Here is a 19,865-nt window from a genome sequence, read left to right as displayed (position 1 = left end):
CATATATGGCGATGAACTATTATACCATGTAATGGGACATCAAGAAGCATATGCATGGGTCGTAAATCATTCACTGAGCATCAACACCAAACAAGTCTCGTGTAAGGCCATGCGAAAGACTACAGGGTACTTAAAAAAGACTCTTGTGGTTAACTCGCACCAAGAAATCCCGTTGGTACCTCAACAACAAACATTTGAAAAGGCTGTGGTTGCCATTTGCACGATCACAGTGATTTGTGCAATCGTGTTCCTGGTCATACGAAAACTGATGAATTCCCAGCATAAGGCATCATTGAACGATACCGCTGTACAACTTGTTCCATCGGAATATGAGTTTTCAACGGATAAACTGACACTGGGTGAAACAATCGGACAAGGTGCGTTTGGAGTCGTAAGGAAGGCTGTTGCTAGAAACATCTTTGTTCATGAACCATCGACGACCGTTGCTGTGAAAATGCTGAAAGCGAACCACTCGGCTGATGCTATAAACAGTTTAGCTACCGAACTCAGCATGATGATCCAAACTGGACAACATATGAACATTGTGTATTTCTTGGGAGCCGTGACCAAAAACACAGCGAGAGGTTAGTGTAATCTTGCATTTGAATTTGTAATCGTTTGATAATCATATTCGGTATTTGCTTCAGGCCAGATCATGTTAATTTTTGAATTCTGCCAGTTCGGGAGCGTGGATATTTTCTTACGTGACAACGCGCAACGGTTCGTTAGTTGCTTGGACACACTGCAGAACTATGAAGTTATCAATGCTCAATCACAAATGACACATACAGATCGAGAGGATAATACTGATACTGACGAGATGCAGCTGAGGACTACAGATCTCATTAGCTGGGCCTCGCAGGTGGCGAACGGTATGGACTATCTTTCATCCAAAAACATTCTGCACGGTGATCTTGCCGCCCGGAATGTGCTTCTCTACTCTCTGCAGGTGGTCAAGATAAGTGACTTTGGGTTATCGCGAAAGCTGGAACGAGGTGTATACATTAAATCAAGTGATAGCCCCCTTCCATACAAATGGCTCGCCTTGGAGTGCTTCACAAATCACACCTTCAGCGTAAAGACCGACGTCTGGGCGTTTGGAGTGTTCTTGTGGGAGCTGTTTTCGCTTGGTGCAATGCCTTATCCAGGTGTAACAGATGGTAAGAAGCTGTTAACTATGCTGCAAAACGCATATCGTTTGGAAAATCCCGTACACAGTAACAGGGAGCTGTACGACGTAATGCTGTCGTGTTGGTACGTTGTTCCGCAGCGTAGACCTGATTTTAGGGAATTGGCCTCGGTCTTTAACGCAATGCTGCCCGTAGAGCTACGTGATGTAAGTTGAACAATTTGAAGAATTAGCTAGTTTTCTAACATTTATTTTCCTACAGATCTACATAGCCTTGAAGAGCAAATATATCCAACATGCAATTTTGACGAATTCTGGCGCTCCAACAATGGAAGAAAGTAGTGTGTGATCACGTTGTGCACGATCACGGAAGAAAGTTGATCTATAATTCCTTGCTATCTTGATAACACCGGAACTCTTGAAGCAAACCCATTTCACCATGTGTACCATCATAGAGAAATGGTTTTGCTTCAATAGTTCCGGTGTTATCAAGATAGCCAGGAATAGTAGATCAAAGGATCATCATTAAGTCTAAATAATAAGTTGAAAAAATAAGGAATCATCGAATAAGTAACGAATATTGTAGAGCAAACCAGTATCTAGAAAATTAGAGCAAGAGTATTTAAAGGATTATAAATCAATAGACTCCTGATTATTCGTGGATTTCAGTTAATAAGAAACACAATGTTTCATATCATTTTTTCCCCTCATAACTGAGCGTATGACATTAAAAACTTGGCTAAATATAATCGCTCATGATCCGTAAAATGGTCACAGGTAATCGGTTGTGTATTTTAGTTATTAGAGGTTGGAAGATGGGTCCTCGACAGCCGAGCGGTAGTGCAGTTTCTACAACGCTGTTCGCCCGAATCCGTTGGCAGAGGTAAACGATGCATGATCGGAAACCGGCAGCAATGCCTCGTACAGATGGAGAAGGAAGGGAACATCTTCTATATAAACAGAAAACTACACACGTCAACACCCACTATCACCTGGCCTGAGGTTTAATTCCTTTTATCCGCCAAACTACAGTATACTTGAAAAATATTAAGTTGTTAGAAGTTTACAATAGAATTGATTACACAATGATTAATAACACAACTTAATTAATTTGAACAACCAACGAAAATCAATAATTTACTTAGTATACTCAATATTCAGTGTAAAACATTCTTTTTTTATATATACGATCTCGATCTTTTTCGATCGATCGGCGATGTATTCAGATTGATTCCGATATAGAATTTGAGGTAGACAATGTAAGTGTAACTATGTATTATTGATTTGAATTAAAAAAAAAACATCCTTATTCATGCAATGATAGCGTATCAATAAAAAAATAAATTATTATTTTTCAAACTCAAAGCATTCGAATAAAGATAACTCTAATAACCACTCATATTATTTTATCGCAACATGAAAATAAGTAGCATCGAATGATTAAACAATAGTATCTGCATTACATCAAATACAAAAAAAAACAAAACTTGTGCAGCTACACGATTGAAAAGAAAGAGTAACACAAAAGCTATTGAAGAAGATGTAAACGACAACCATAAGGTTAATCGACCGCGCTGCAGTAAAATTTGTAACCTGGAAAGACCACACAATAACTGGTAAGTAGAAGTGACAACGTCTCTTTCTGTTTGCCAACACAAATTCTGGTAGGATTACGCTAACCACATTAGCCTACTTTGACAATTGTCTTGCGTAATGGATTCGATTTCATACGCTTTTCAGTAAATGCCATGGATAGAGTTTACAGTATCCGTGTCCGGTTTCTCTGGAACGCAAGAAGACAAACCGACATCAACTCCTGAGAGGTGGAAATGGACCCGGAGAAACCTCTTTCCGACCCGGACAATAAGAACACGTCATTTAATGTGCCAACCATGGATGAAAGTTTCCAGTTTTCCTACCCATTTCACACCAGATAAAGTCGACGGGGGGATCAATCGGTTCTGAGTTCCATTTCCTTTACGTTTGGCGGAAGGGAATCAAACATCCCCTCGGTGGTTCGTCTTCGTTCCATGCTCATTTGAAGATTATCCTCAACGATGCTAAGCAGGATGCGAAACTTTCATTCCCTCGAGGCAAAGCGAAGTAACAAACCCCTTTTTATTCGAACGAATAGGTTTTATTGTAGTGGCGTAATTCGCGGGAAACATGCGATAACACCGGGAGCACTAATGTGCATATCCTCATAACGACGGCGAAACGTATTATATTTCCTTTTAAGATAAGGTAGCCCGGGGCCTCGTTTGAATGGGTCGAAATGATTGCCATAGCTCGATGAAGATGACGACTGTAGGAAAAGCCGGATTTCTTCATGTCGAGCCACAGCCTTAGGCTTCCCGAGTGCCATGGAAAAAGGGAGAAGAAAGCCGACCAGAACATGGCATGATCCACATTCCCGGAACGTCGCCGGAATGGATCGATCCCGAACGGAAACTGGTGGGGGTGGGAAAGGCGATTTCAATCCATCGGAGAAGGGATGGCACGGTGACAACCGTTGGGAAAATCTTCTCCCTTCTCCCATTCCAGAGGATGAACACCCTTGTCGTCGTCGTCGTCGTGTGTGACGCGTATTTCTTAAGCTCGTAGCGCCCGAGGCGAAATGGTGAAATGCCTCGATTTGGCCGCCAGGGCACGCGTTATCGGAATGCTGACGGTCTTTCCGACCTCCGACCAATCGTGGAATGAAACCCTGCTCGAGTCCGATCCGGGTAAGCCCTTTCCGCGCGCCGGCGGAAATCAAAGGAACTCATTTCCCATGGAAATCATAACATGGATGGAAGAAGAACGAAAAACAACCAACGCGGGTGTGTGAGTGTGTGTGTGTGGAAGGATTTGGAAGGTGGATTTCTCATCGACGCACTACGCGGTTTTATTTGATGCTTGCTTGTTATCATTTGAGGCAGACGAGGCAACTTCCGAAGAAAATTTGCCTTGCGGTAATAACAAGAAATCTAGTCAAAGCTCAATGCTAAACTTTTCTTCAAGAAGGCTTGTCTTTGACGTTATGAAGTGGTATATCATGTAGTAATGTGGCTAACCAGGAGGGGTTAGCTCATTACAAACTTCATCAAGTGCTATTCAAGTTTTGCACAAGGTGAAGAAAAGTGTCATAATTAGTGTTGTGTTTAATGAATGTTTTGGCGGGATTCATTCATATGAATCGTTCACCTAAGATTCAATCAAAAAGATTCATGAATCTTTGCGGATTCGAATCTTCAAAACTTCATGAATCTTTCGAAACCTTAATGAATCTTCATGAATTATTCATGGATCTGTCACGAATCTCCCCGATTCTTTCATATGCGTGGACAATGCGACAAAAAAAGGGGACCCTCAACCCATTTTTGGCTGGTGACTTTTCATCAGTTGGTGTGTCTTCAGGGTTCATGAATCTCTCGGCGAAAGATTCATGAATCCCATATTAGGCAGAGATTCATTCTAATTCATCAATCTGAATCAGATTTACACAACTCTAGTCATAATACTCTACTTCTCTTCTCTCTTCTTTGAGTCTCAGTTCTTACAACTAATTTTATGTAAAAATAGTTTTTCAAATAAGGAGTAAAACATAAATTAAACTAAAATCCATATCAGTTGCGCTACTCATCAATCGCTACATTCCGTTGCTTGTCACGAACTGCCAATTCGATCATCCGCAAAAGGGATCTGTTTGTCGTTTCCTCCCAAAACCTCGCAGATCAAACAACGTAAAATGGACGGGAAAAAAATCAAATATCCATTCGTGAGTGTGAACGCACGAACGAAATGGCATTCCCAGGATCATAACGTACCGTTGTTCGCCCTTTATCCTTCACGTATCTTATTTCCCTGTGTACATTTGATTCTTCATCGTTTTCGTACGCGCTTGGATTGAGGTACGGCTTTTCCGGTCTTTTCATTCGGGATCACGCACCGGCACGAGGGGCTCCTAAAGACAGGAAAAGAGCACACACTCCCACGGGGACTATTGTGCCGTTTCGTTCGGAATGGTATATAAAAATGGATATGTCTGTTCTATCTGAAGTGCACGACTGTAAATGGAGTTAAAGTCGCAGTTTTGGCCAAACGATCATGACGTAGGTTCGAAATCAAAAAGGTACCTTGAAATCGACCGAAAAAATCCTTTCCCGAAGCTAAAGTATCGTTTTGTGTATTTAATATGGAGGTCTAAACCCAACGAAGAAGACGGTGTATTGCACAGGAGCCAGAAAATTATAGAAAAAGTTTCATCAGACTATCTTCAAAGTGTGTTTATTGTTGTTTGAATATGTTTTAAGAACAAAGACAATTAATTAAGATAGGCAGTTTAGAACAAAATTTGCACGATCCTGCTCAGGAAAGTTCTTCAACAATCTCGTCCATCCGAATACTCGATCACTTCTCTCAATCAAGAATCTTTAGACTTTCCTAAAAGCAGTTCAACTTGAATGCAGTTAGGGTTAGTGTTTGTTTTTATACCCGGTCAATGTTTACTGCAACTGCGATTTAATAAAAACTACCGAGTTTTCTCTTTAATACTCTATCCAAAAACGGCTGATTCGGAAAGTCGGAAGGTGCGAATAAAACGGGTTTCATCCATAGCCACACCAGGCGCTCGGAAAACTCGCCAATATTAAACTGCCACCATTGAGACAGTTCATTAATTATTCCCCACGGTGCAGGCGCAAAACGAAACGCTGACTAATGGAGACGACTCCAGCGCTGAATGTTGCTCGGTCGAAGTGACGATGAACTAATTTTCTACCATTTATTTTTGGAAATTATGTTTCCAGCATTGGCCTAGCCCGTCCGGAAACACTACAGCAGTTTGACTACCATTTTGCTGCGCTATGGTTATTCGCTCGACAAATAAACTAGGTCAACTGATGGAAATGATAGGCAAGTGTTGTGAAGTGTTGGTATGAGCGCTTTCTTCTCGTTCCATCAATATTTTTATCACGAGCAAAAAACATGCTCTTAGCAAACATATTCTCATAGTAATTTAATAATATACTAGACATACATATTTTAAAATTATCCATATGTGTGAGATGATGCATATCATTGAAATTATATTTTAGTTCAATTTAGGCAAAATAAGAAGAGTATGCTCAAAGCGTTAATAAGCTTTCAGTTCAGTCCATTCAAGATGATTGAATCATATCGATCGATGAAAATTACTATGATTTATTTTCGGCTTTAACTGATTTGCTCAGATTTTACAACTCGAAAAAATGTACATGGTGTGTGACGAATATTTATTTATTTACTAATTTACCAATTTACTAATTTATTAATTTACCAATAATTGTTTCTCATCTTTACGTACCAACAATCACATTAATTTGACAACACTGAAAAGGTTATTGTGTTCAACTTCGAAAATTAGTCGTTGAACCTTGATACCGAATCGAAAATTTCGATTGAGTACTTTAAAATTTATTAGAAAACTGTTAGAATGAAGGACGGTTTGTTTTAGGTTTTTATACGCAATATGCATCCACAACAATCAAATTCAATCTAATAACTCGCTAATGAAGTTTCAAAAATACCTTATTGTAGTTTATCAACTCAATATCTATGTTTAATAATTCCTTGATTGACCAAACGGTGTCTCAGTCAGATTTAACCATTCCTTTTGGATAAATACTATTTATGAACTGATCTTTTTTTCAGTCACTTTTACCGGTAAAACAAACTTATTTATAATTGTTCCGGCGCGAAATATATAATAGTGACTGACCGACTACTAACTAGTTTTTATGGTAATTTTCCCTGATAACTAACATAATGAAGTGCACTCAAATTTAATTGAATATTGTGAAATAAAAGTGTGAAATAATTTGTAAAAAAAATCGTCACGCACCCTGTATAATGAGCGTAAAGAGATGGTCTGCCTCCGTTTCAAGCTTTTTGTTGCATGAAAATAAAACTAAACAAGTAAGAGTTAACCGACCAGCGAAAAAGGTTACATACGAGAGTATCTTAGGCCTACCGGGCGGGGACCGATTCCACCATCCGATGGCGTGCTAATAACATCATTTCTTATTACGTGAGCAGCACAATTAATTATTTAAACGCCCCGCACTAACGGTGGATAGTTGATTTTTATCACGCACCGCATGTGGCAGGTACACGCACGAAAAACCACCTGTTCCTGAGCGGGTAAAACGGTCCCGTTCTAATGGAGGTTATTTTTGCATGCTCGTGCTTTGATGTGTTCCAGTTAACGCTAATGATATTACTTACATCAGTTCTTGGTAAATTAACTTAACTTGTGCAGACGGATAGTTTAGGGAACAAATTGTTAAAACAGGCAACATTTTGCGTTGGTTTGCTAACGTGTGAAATTTCTAATTGTATTTGTAGTATAAACATGCATTCACTGCATGCATGTAAACACTTCATAAGCCGCTAAATTGGCCATTATAAAAAGTAAACGTTTGTGATAAAATACGGCGTTCGCCAGTATTTGCATGTAGTAAAACATTTTCCCACTAGCAGCTCAACGCAGTTCCACTATAAACACACGAGATGCAGTAGATCATACCGCAAGCATCCCGGTATTGTTTACTCCGATGTTTGCTCGACGCCCGGAAGCATAAATAATCCACACCCCGCACTGACCAACTACCCCCGGGTCTGCCCGAGAGCGAAGAGGCTCCATCTTCATAGTCAAAAAAATAAGGTGATTATATGCGATTAGGGGTGTGGTCCCGTACCCGATGCCGAGCACGAGGTGGCAACCTCTTTTCACACCTGCCGACCGACCGACCGGCCGGAAAAGGCGAAGGGAAATGGGGGCGAGGAGGTGTGCGTTATTTTATTCAGTAGCTTTCCCGAGGACAGTCGGGGTAAACAAACTCGCAACCTACACATCGTTCAGCATCCAAATGAGCTAGTTAATGATTTTATGACCGAACCTCCGATGGACCTTTTTGCACCCCCCCTTACAGCGACCGAGCCGTGTATGCGGTCGTTTTCTTGGAGCGTTACCCAAAACCTTAAAGGCTCCGTTTCTTCGCGTTGAGTTCTCGCTCGCATGGTTTTCTTTTTTACGCCGGAGGGTCACCCCATTTCACTCGGTTTGTATCAGAACAACATCTCGGAACCACCCGTGTTTGGCACACGAGAAAACCACCGGTTGCTAGTTCGGTCGCCCGGATCTCGGTCAGCCCGTGTCCCTTCCACGAGACCCAAAAAGGAGGACTATGCAAGAAGGAGGGGCAGGTTTTCAAGGGACTTCTCGGTGATAGTCCCACGTTCTGCCTGCATGACGGGCTATGGGACAAGATAAATATTTGTCGACTTCGGTCTGGTAAACAAACCCGGGTGCCCGCTTTGTGCCCGCTGGAGGTTGCATCCAATTTAGCATACGGTCCACTTACACCGGGACTAAAACCAAACACCCTCGCTCGCACACAAACGCGCACGCGCCCGGGTATTAGCATATCCAGGCGACTACATACGACTCCCGCTAAGGGGCAATCCGTGCGCACCATTATATCCTCGACGATGTTCTCGGCCGGCGCACATCTGCTCAGCCTCGCCAGCACTTGAACGGGAAGTGAAAGGGTTTTCTCCCGGACGTTGGAAAGATGGAAAAGTTTCGCACGGCAGCAGTCAGTCAGTCATCGTGGACCACTTCACGGTTGACAGGGTGTGTAAAAGCGACTCTTGAACGGTGCCGTTTCCTTTTCATCACTCCCATCATCGTTCGTTAGTCAAGTTGGAACCCTCTCCCATCTTGGGAGGCTAACACACGTGAGACGTACACACACACCTTGGTACGTGGCACGGGAAACGGGAACGGTAGGTTTCAACGGTGGATGGATTCTGGGAAGATCTAAAAATAGAGCCCAACTCAAGATTGACCTGCCACAAAACCCTTTCACCCCCATTTTTCGACTGGCTGATATCAAATCTGACGCTCACCCGGCATGCTGCGGATAACCATTTCCAATTTCTGCTCGGTTACATCGGCCCACGGCACGCTTCGATGGGGGAGGATTTCAACTTCAATCCGAACATCGCAGACTAGCATCAAATAACTCGTACTCCACTCGTTCCACTATTCCACCCACGACTCGCAAGCGGATGGAGTGCATTTTGTCAATTGCACTGCGACGATCAGTTGAAAGCTTCCGCCTGCTCGCCGGGCCAGGTGTAGCGGGGATGGGATGGGAAAGCTAAATCCGGCTTTTCCGGAAGCGCTTCCGAACGATGCACTTTGACGTCGGAAGGATCCGACGGGGCTCGCTGTCGTCGTCTTGAGACAGCGTTGGCTTCCACAGGAGCTTTCCTCTGGCTGGTAGGTGAGCAAGGCCGGAAATGTGGACGGTGGAAATGGATGCACGGTTGAGTTCATGTGAACGCCAGAACAAGATTTCGTTTTCAATAAACGGTACCGGCTTGGTTCATTGGCAGGATTGGTTTTGTTTTTTGCGTTCAAGCGAATTGTACTGTTTTGCAATTTCACTCAAGATTTTCTCGTTTAAGTTTCACTTTGTACAGCAGTTACAATAATCAAGAAATGTATTGAAATATTCGTTTATACTCTTTTATGTTGTGAAAAACACGCAAATGAGAAAACAAAACCAAAACCTCTGAACCCCTAAATGATGAAATTCTTTTCATCGTGAGATATTCGTATTGTAGAGAATTGGTTTTGACTTTTGAGTTCAAGTGAGTTGTACTGTTTTGAAATATAATTGCAGATTTTCTTGCTTAAGTTTCCCTTTGTTGGAGAGTTAAAATAATGGAGAAGTGTAATGAAATATTTGTTTGTTGTTTTCGCAAAAAATATTCAAATAAGAAAACAAAACCAAAACTTCTAAACCCAAAGTGATGAAATTCGTTTCATCGTGACATCGTGGTATTGTAGAATGATTTTTTTTTGAGCTCGAGAGAATTACACTGTTTTTAAATTGAATTGAAGAGTTACTCGTATAAGTTTCAATCTTTTTCGGGAGTTACGTTAATGGAGAAGTGTATTGACATATTTATTTATGATCTTTTTTCTGTGAAAAAAGGGAAAACAAACCAAAAACTATAAGCCCAATGCGTTGAAATTTTGTTCAACATGAGATATTCGTATTGTAGAGTATTGTTAAAGTATATCGCAGGTATGCCAAAGCCTTACAAAACCAGGGCCAATGAAAAATGTGCCCAAAAAAGAATGAATTTATGATGAAACAAAATGGCAAGAAGCCAAGCTGATGGTTGAAAATTAAAACTCATACAAAATGCATTTCAAAAGGTCCCCTTATCGATGAGTATTACTTTCGAAAAATTGCTTTTAAATATTTAAACCACGCTCCTACAGTTACACTGGTACTCATTTTATGGTTCACAATGGGCTCAATCCCATTTGTAGCTTTCACTTTGCATGATACTCTGGTGAGTTCGTAGATGTTACGTTACCAATGGTTAAGGGTTTTGCATCGTTTTTTTATATGTAAAAAAAACAACTCACTACACTAGTGAGCGTAATGTTGTAAATACAATGAATCAGACTACTTTTGCTGGAAATCCACGAGAAAACCTTAAATTTATTCCTTAATAATATTGTTTGTTTTGTTGATCTTTATATTGATGCTTAGTAGTTTTTCATTTTCAATACTCCAACGATCAACAACACACTTTCGCTTATACGCGAAGTGCTCCGTTTAAGTGAAAGCACTCTTATGGGTCGTTCAATTGTTCTTCAGATATACCTCCTGATCCCAGGATGCGGAATGAATTGAAAACGCACGCAAGTACCCATACATGAGAGTTGCCGTCTCAACAGTACGAATGAAATGTAAATATTGAAATGGAGAGGAACCGCACACGTTCACCGTTCCGGGGTTTATTTAAGGATGCTATACATAATTGAGTGAAATTGTTTCAAATGAAAGAGAAGCTTTCGGGTGGGTTGTACTTTTCTCGATGCGCTTTCGGTGTTCGGTAGGGATTTTATCGATTCAACCGGCTTTTTTGTATTCAAATGTTGTACTTAAAAGTATTTTAACGAACAACGAGTTCCAAATTCCACTGCATTGTTCAATACTCGTTCGTGATGTATGAAATCTGTATTGAAAATTGATTTCTTTAATATCATCTATTGCACAGAACGACCTTTCGAGCAACTCTGACTCAAAAAGGGTCTTTAATCCATAATGTTCCGGGGAAAAATAACTCTCGGCATTGACCGGGAATAATTCGCACGCTGGTAGAGAAGAAGGAAACCCCGGCCCAACAATTGCGCCTTCCCAAAATAAGAATAGAAAATACGCGAGAAAATACATGGAGCGAAAAACACAAGCGGCACACGCTAGGCGTATGTGTTTTGTTAGCAAAAATAATGGCCGTTTTGCTTTGCTTTCATCCTCCTCCGACCGCCCCGATTCTTTCTCCTGCAGTCATCGGCCCGTGTACCGGTCAGGAGAAAGCCTTTTCTTACCGAGAAACACTCGAAACGCTTCCCGCTAGGCTAGGCAAACTGCTGGAAAACGGATACACTGGCCAGAGAAAAATGGTTTCACTCAAGCGCTGCGAGCGGCGGCTTCGTTACGGCTCGTAAATTATTTACACATTCTCACCCAACAGCGTTGCGGGGCACGCGGGGGAAACATACGTGCAGTAAGAGGAGGGCCGAAGTTTTCCCCATGCCACCCGTGCCGTTTGCTCCACTCCACATTTTGACGTCTTGTTTATCCGAGCATAAAACGGGACCGTTTTCTTTTCCAACGGCCGACTCGCCATAATCCGACGCCAACGGCTCAACATTCGACAAACAATGGTCAGCGGAAAACCCCTTTTCGGTTGAAAAACCCAGGGAGGGCAAAAGTTTGCCTTTTTTTCCAAACCCTTTTTCAACGTCCGACCCGGGCGTGTTCGCCGCGAGTAAAATAATACCCGCCAGTAATGAAAGTCAACCGATCGAAACGCCAGCCGGGACGGCGTTTTTCGGCGGGTCGAGGATGAAAAATACACTCGCCGCGTTTGATTTGTTATGTGTTTAAATGATCCGTAAACTGTGCCGCTGCCACAGGTGGGAAACTTTTCGTAACACTACACATGGTCTCAAACAGTTCAGAAAGGAGAATGAAAATGCTCTAGCGCTAATGGTTTGAAGTGAGATGGAACTGAAATATCAAAAGATATCAATTTTTTTTTTTTGTAAAATATGATTTATTTGTACAGTTTATACACGGGTTTACATTATATATTAGGTAACAAGTAAAATCCCTGGGATTTGGTATGGTGGCCCTTATAGGGGCAAGGAACACGCGAGAACAGTCAGGTCAATCACACGATCGTTGTTTCCAACGATGTGGATGATGTAGTTGGCGAAATGATAGAGTACCGTGAGGCGTGTACTGGTGCTCATTCCGGGGAGAACTGGCCATCGTAGCCCCGTGAACGTACATGACCACCCCGGAGCATCACTGTGAGTCACATTTCGCAGCAGGTCCCAGGCCGCGGTGACTCTTGGACACAGTGTGAACTTGTGCTCCAGGGTGTCCACTTCGGGGCACGACGCACACGTGTCCGCTGGTACTCGCCCCATCCGATGCAGCAGTTGACCATGTGGAATCTTTCCGTTTGCGAGCAGGTACAGAATAGATCACTGTTCTGACGGGAGTCTTCTGTCCAGAATATTGCTCCATACAGTTTTCCACCTGACTCCTGGTGTGCAGGACACCTTTGGCTCCGGTAGGCGATTAACCAGGAGCCTCCGCAGCGATCGGGATGATGGGGCGTCAGCGAAACCTGGGGCGTACGCTAGCTGTTGCAGCACGATCCTGAGGCATGGGTAGTTGGACGGAGCATTCACCCAGTCCGGGGGGTTTCCCGCGCTCAAGATGTGCCGCTCCCCCAGCCGCAGGCAACTTGCATCGGTGACGTATCGGTTGGTGATGAAGGCCGGGACTGATACTGCTGGTATGAGCAGCCCCAGTCCTCCGCGCCAAGGTGGAAGCGCCAATTGACTCAGCGGCACGCGCAGGCCCCCGGCGCCGGCCCAGAGAAGGGAGCCCATCAGGTGAGACACCTTCGCTATGTCCAGCGCTCTAGCACCACAAACGGATGCGACGTACCACAGCTTCGGTAGTAGGAAGGTGTTCAGAAGAACAACCCTCTGTACCAGGTTAAGGTGTCTCACCCGATGCAGCCAGATCAGGTGACGGAAGTGCTGTATCACAGTGTCCCAGTTGTGTGACATTGCCTCGCGTATGTTGTTGGAGAACATAATACCGAGGAGTCGGAGCCTCTCCTCGGTGCGAAGCCACGGGACCGTGATTGGATTATCTGTACATCCTATATCCAGCGCGATACATTTTGCGACATTTAGCCGCGCTCCGGACACGACACCAAACGCATTGAAAACTCCTCTCACGCTTTCGATTTTTAGGGATGAGGTAGTCACCACCGAGACGTCGTCCGCGTATGCGACTACCAGGTCGTCCTGGCCGCAGCACACACTTTCCAGTCTGGAGATGAGGGGTTGCATGTAAATGGTGAAAAGGTGCATCGATAGAGGGTCACCCTGTCGTACCGAGCATTGGATGGGAAAAGGAGGGGAAATGTTACCGTTTATAAGAGTCTTTGAGGAGGATCTGTTTCCAATAGTCTGCAGTAGCTCAATCAGCCCCGGATGAAAACCCATCGAGGTCATTGTGGTCATCAGGAAGTCTCTTCTCACCCGATCAAAGGCGTGAGAAAGGTCAAAAGATACCAGTTTACCACGAATTTTCCTCCTCTTCAGATCGACTATTCTCTCCTTCACAGAGAGTACAGCCTGGAAAATGTTCTGAGGTTTGTTGCAGCATTTTTGTGCCCTCGAAATCGTCGGCGTCGCCTCAAGGATACCCTCGATACGCAGCTTCAGAATTCTCGATAGAATCTTGTAGTCTGTGTTCAGGAGAGATATAGGGCGAAAAGAGGACAACACTGAGCCACCTCCTCGCTTCCCCACCGGGACAATGACCCCGTCCAAGAATGCCCCTGGTATGTTACCGTTCAAGGCTTCGTTTAATATGGTTGTGAGTTCCCTCCCAATCATTCCAAAAGCCTTTTGGTAGAATTCGATTGGTATTCCATCCGGGCCAGGGGATCTGCGTTTGTTTGCTTTATTGATAGCATGTTTTATTTCCGCCGTGGAAATCTCTATCATGCAGTCGTTGTTTTTCTCGCAATCCACCGGGATGGAGCGTGAACATTCAAAGGAAGAGTCTCTGTGCGTATAATTTGACTCGGTTTCGTTATTTGTGTACAGACCAGTAAAGAAACAGCTGAGAATAGTCTGTATCTCATCCTTGTCCTCCACAACTCTACCCTCTTCTGTCGTTATACGGTCTATCACGGTTCGTCTTCTCCTTCGCTCGGCAAGCTGGAAGGATGAGACGTTTTCACCACAAACGCGTGTCTCATTTATGCGTGCAAAATTTTCTGAGAATTGCCTTTGGAGGCTAAGCATTTTCCCTTTGATGCGATTTATGTTAGTTATCTCGCTGGGGTCCGCCAGGTAGCGTCCGTGGGCGTTTTTTAGCAATCTGTACAGAATGTCGTGATGTAGTCTGAAGTTTGCGTATGCTTGATTAGTTTTCCACCGGAAGAAAGATTTTACTTTAGGCTTCACATATTCAATCCACCATTGAATGCACGTGCCATAGTTTCTTTTCTGTCTTTTCCAGTAGTTCCATTTGGTCTCGAACTCTTCAAGGTTTTCGTCTGTCAGCACGTGTGGTCTCAACTGCCAGTAGCCGTTTCCGTGTGGGCGGGTGGGTGAGGCAGGAAGGCAAAGACGAACCGAAACAGCCTTGTGGTCAGTAAAAGACAGGAGGTGCATGCATGTCGTGCGCAGCCCATTGCGCAAAGCTGGTGAGGTATAGCAGCGATCGATGCGCGACCCCGAGCCACGCGTGATGTACGAGTATTCTACCTCGTTTCCGCGGATCTCCTCCCAAGTGTCAAACATCCCCATACTGCTCACAACGCTCTGCAGGGACATGCTGAAGTTTCCGACACCCGTGGCGTCCACCGACCGCAGTACCGAATTGAAATCCCCCGCCATGATGACGTGTTCGGTGGCATTGGCCAAGTAGTGCACCAGCGTTCGGCCGAAAAAATCCTCCCGCTCCGCTCTGCGCTGCGACCCAGACGGGGCGTAAATATTGCACAGGGTAGTGGATCCCTCCAGCCGAGCGCATATTAGACGCGAGTCCAGGCTGCGCTCGACATGAGAGTATCTCAGGTGGTCGCGCAATGCGATCGCTGTCCCTCTCCTTTCTTCATCGACATTGGTTATTATATTGTAACCTGGCAGAGTTATCTCTGCGTCTGCTACCTCTTGCAGAAACACTATGTCTGCTTCTATGGTCCTTAGAAATGTCCTCAGTGCATGCATTTTGGTAGAGTTTGTCATAGTGTTTATGTTGATGGTAACGAAGATAAAGCTTGTGTTAGCCATCTTAATAAGCAAAAATAAGTGTGATAAATAGGGAAGATGATGGAGAAAAGGAGAATATAAAGAAAAAGAATAAAAAAAAAAAAAAACAGACTACCAACTCAGATAGAAAGAAGAAAAAACAAAGGAATCTACGCTTATGTTGATATCAAAACGGGGAACTTTATGTTTCCATGGTTCCGCTTTCCCTTCCTTCGGCTTCCTTCCCGAGTGTGTCTTTACGAGTTTTACGATTGCGTGTACGTCCACGTTTACTCCCGACTGAGTTCACAGATCCTGCCTCGCTGTCAGTTGTTTCAAACGGCTCTTTGTCTTTTTTAGTGGAAGGGAGTTTGATAATAGGGGAACGATCGCGAGGAATCTTAAACTCTCCCGGTGTCGTATCGTATCGGCCCAGCACCTCCGTCACAATTACCTTTCCCCTCTTCGTCGCGTTTGCCAGGTACCTACCCGTCTCCGCCTCGTCACAGGCTTCCCCATTTGTAGCTGTTTTGGCCAGCGGTTTGTCGGCACTTGTCGGTTTGTTTGGCTCTATCTCCATCACCTGTCGAGTCATCGAAGTGCTGGGGCCCGGCGATGGCGGTGTCGTAGTCTCTTTTGATGGTGTCGTCTGCGATGGCGCCGGCGTTTGGGCACACTTGCTTACGCTTTGAAGCGGTGCCCATTGTCTCACATCTTCTTTGGCCTGCGGCAGGTTATTCATCCTAGCCAGGTCCAGGCGCAATTGGGCAATTGATGTGTGTACAGGCCGGGACCCGTTCGATTTTTTGCCCTTTTGTTGTTGTTTCGGGTTGGTTTTGGGTGCCGTGGTTCTCGGTGCTGTGTGTTGCGATGGTGTAGGTGCGGGCGTACGCTTCGCCATATCAGCGTAAGACTCACGCTTCGTCTGCGCACATGTCCTACCCAAATGCTCTGGTACCAGGCAGTACTTGCAGTACGCCTCTTGCCCGGGGTATTTTATTGGTGTGCGTTCACCAGCAATGACCAGCGTCGGTCCCAGCTTCATTTTGGCATTGAACGGTATTAGCCTAACCGTCCGAACGCCCGTCAGCACACCTGGAACCCGCGTTTCTGCTCCATATTTCTCATCGTGAATTGATGAAATTTCGCCGAATTTGGCCATTTCATCTCTGATTTCATCATGTGTAATGTAAGAGGGAAGCTCTAGCAGCCTCACCTCTATCGTTCCATCCTCCAGGATCAATGGTATGGTGTAGGTTTTGCCATCGATGGCAATGGCGTGTTTGTTGCCGTTGGCTGCGACAACCTCTCTCGCCAGCTCAGCTGTCTCCATCTGGACGAAGATGCGCCCGCGAGATGAGCAATTCTGAATTGCTTCAATTTTTTCGCCAAGGCCAAGTTTGTCAACGATAAAATCGATGACTTCTGTTCTTGAGGGGCGTCTTGGCATCCCCTCGTAGTCGATGCAGAACGTGTTAGCCCGTATGGGCTTCCTCGCTCTTGCATCCTCCATCTCACTTTTACTTCGCTCTCACTGACTTGTATCGCACTCGTATCTGTCGCACTTGACGTGGTGTAGTACGTCTACTCGCATCTGCGTTTCAGAGCGTACTGAATGAAAATGCTCTAGCGCTAATGGTTTGAAGTGAGATGGAACTGAAATATCAAAAGATATCAATTATACAGAAGAATCAGAGGAAAAGTTGATTGAAAACTAATGCGAGATACAATATACTAACTATACAAAGTTGTAATAGTTTTACAGTGTATATAACATCTTTGGAACATCTTGAAACTCCACTCATAGCTTGAATCAAATAAAAATAAATAAAACAATCATAATAAAGTACTAAAGTCTTAAAAGGACTAGTAAATAAGATAACATAACTACATCAACTTGGTAATGAGGTAACAATCAGTAAAACAAAACTGTCATAAATGAAGCCAAACTAAAAATTTACAAAAATTGTTATGCTGTAAAAAAATCTTCTATAAGAAATTACTATCAAATTGCATAAAACAATAAATATAGCTTGTATAATAATATTGTGCTTTAAGTCATTCAAGCATAATGACATGATACAAATCATCGTCAATTAACGGTTTGTACGAGTTAAATAATTCTTTTTAATTATTACGTTAATTAATAATTTAATTATTACGAAAAGAGATTTGTTTTGTAACAAGAGATAAATTAATTCTGATGGTGTTATTTTTGGGAACCATTAACCCACCACAAGATCCCTACCGGGAAAATTTGCTCCCCATCTTTGGCAGAAAAACCGAAAACATTTTCCAAGAAAACCTCCATTTGATTCATTTTTGCTAAGTATGCTGCTGGGTGGGATCAGACTCACTCGTAGCTTTGGCAATCGGTAATGCTTTCCAACATTCCTCAGCATCTTCCGCTTCACATGTTCCGCCCTTCCCCCACGAAATGGCTGCATAAATTTTAATGACGAAATGAATTTTGATGGATTCTCAGAGCGCAAAACTGAAAGCTTAATGATACGCGTAAAATCCGGACCCAAACAGATCGCCCGGATCCGATCGTTCTGTGCCAAAAGGAAAGTTGTGAAAAACAAAAGTCACAACCGAAGCCACTTATTTCCATCCGGCCAGCATCCACGACGCTCCCTTTGGGTTGGGCGTGTGTTTTCCTGTTTTGCTTCACACTAGCCGCCGGGAGAATCCCAAAGAAAGCAACAAGTTGCGACCTTCGTGTGCGTGGTCGTGGTTGTGTGTGAGCGTATTTGATGAAATCAACAGGGCTGATGAAAATAGCACACAAGCCACCTACATCGAGGTTTTGCTTCCGCGCGACATCCGTCAGCCGATGCTGGGGCCCTCCCTGGGGCCGGATGTAATTACTTTACTCATCAGGCTAAGCATTATTTCATATGCAGGTTGGTATGTCGTTAGCGATGCCCTCATTGGTATTCTTGGAGATGAACTTTCCGGCAACGGCAAACACATCCAAGGTACTCAGCAAACTCCCTTTTTTATGCCTCTACCATGGAGATTAAACTTTCAGCTTCCTTTTTTCATCACACGTAGAACATGTGTAATTCAACTGAAAACGTTGTGCTTCCCTTCCAAGAAAGCAACTGAAAAAATTAATGATGTTCAGGTATTTTAAAGAATGTACATGAGATATAATCTTCGCGGTGGATTGTGTTTGTGATTCAATCGGAGGAAAAATAAATCCCAAGTTGTTAAAACGAATTCCAAGAAAAAATGGAAGATTGAATAAATAAAACATTAAAATAAAAATAAATACCACAGAATCCACCCAGTAATGGTATGATAAACAAACAATTGTTAATGCGGAGGAATAGCAACAAAACAAAAACAAGATACCGTTTGAACATAAAGTCCAGCCGGGGTCCACGCAGTCCGATTTAATTGTGGTTTCATTTTCAACTTCATCAGTTTGTTTTACTTTTCGTTTCGGCGAAACACCGCTGTGCATGATGTTGGATTTTCCGATGTCCTAGGCAGTTACACTTGACGTCTTGTTTTATTATCGTTTTGCTTTCATGTAGTCAAAAAAACAAAACTAGAGGCAATGTAAGGAGAGTTGTTTTCGTCTTGTTTTATGGCATCATAATTGAAACGGCACAACCCGTAAACATTTGATACCCGATTTTGAACCATTTCAGATCTCATTGAAAAATAGTTTATACATTTGTTTTCTTTACATACCATTTCCATTTTTAGACTAATCTACAAAATCCTCATCTAACGAACATAAAATGTAAAGGAGAAAAACATACATACATTTTTCTTATTTGAGGAAAGAACAATAAAATCCACAAAACTTAAATGGATCAATTGGTCCCAAAAAGTTTCAAAACGAAACAAATGTATTTTTGATATCAAATAAAAGTTAACAGGTTTTGTTTGTCAATTCACACCAAATTGATAAAACTTTGGCTTTTTAAGAGCAAAAGTTTGGTCTCACAACGGCACCAAAGGTTCCATAAAATACTTGTTTGAAAAAGGCATACTCATGAACTCGAAACCCCACCCTTTGTGCCATTGGCTCGATAACCATTGGTTCCATCGTGTGCTGCACAGCTTTATGGCTTTCCTGTTACCTTCGACATACACGCGGTCACGCCAGCCCTGCTTGTCTGACCTTTGCTTATCGCCAATAATGCGGCTTGTTATAGGAAGCCCTTAAAGCTTCTGTACAGCATGTGAGCACGATGAAAAACTGTAAGCTGGTCAAAGGAGCAACGAACTTTAGAAACCAAATAAAATGTACGTAGAAAATAAAGTGTGGTCAAATATGATTTCTTTTAAAGATTATTCTACTTTATT

General features: G+C 43.2%; 1 protein-coding gene across 1 annotated transcript; it reads left to right on the top strand.

The window, feature by feature from the left end:
• Window positions 1–454: 454 nt before the first annotated feature.
• On the top strand, window positions 455–15,216 carry LOC131268888 (fibroblast growth factor receptor-like). The gene is made up of 3 exons (XM_058271185.1): window positions 455–584; window positions 648–1,254; window positions 15,117–15,216. The coding sequence occupies exons 1-3, from the start codon at window positions 455–457 to the stop codon at window positions 15,214–15,216; spliced, it is 837 nt and encodes a 278-aa protein (XP_058127168.1).
• The last annotated feature ends 4,649 nt before the right edge of the window (window positions 15,217–19,865 follow it).

The sequence above is a fragment of the Anopheles coustani genome, chromosome 3 (genome assembly GCF_943734705.1).
Source record: "Anopheles coustani chromosome 3, idAnoCousDA_361_x.2, whole genome shotgun sequence".
Lineage (NCBI taxonomy): Eukaryota > Metazoa > Arthropoda > Insecta > Diptera > Culicidae > Anopheles > Anopheles coustani.
The sequence above is the reverse complement of the archived record's forward strand: the minus strand, read 5'-3'. Positions and strand labels throughout refer to the sequence as shown.

Excerpts from the sequence above, each read along its gene's own strand:
- LOC131268888 (XM_058271185.1), top strand. The coding sequence starts at position 455 with ATGCTGAAAGCGAACCACTCGGCTGATGCTATAAACAGTTTAGCTACC. Across the intron at positions 585-647 it reads GACCAAAAACACAGCGAGAG|GCCAGATCATGTTAATTTTT; the intron begins GTTAGTGTAATC and ends TATTTGCTTCAG. Across the intron at positions 1,255-15,116 it reads GACGTAATGCTGTCGTGTTG|GGACATGCTGAAGTTTCCGA; the intron begins GTACGTTGTTCC and ends AACGCTCTGCAG.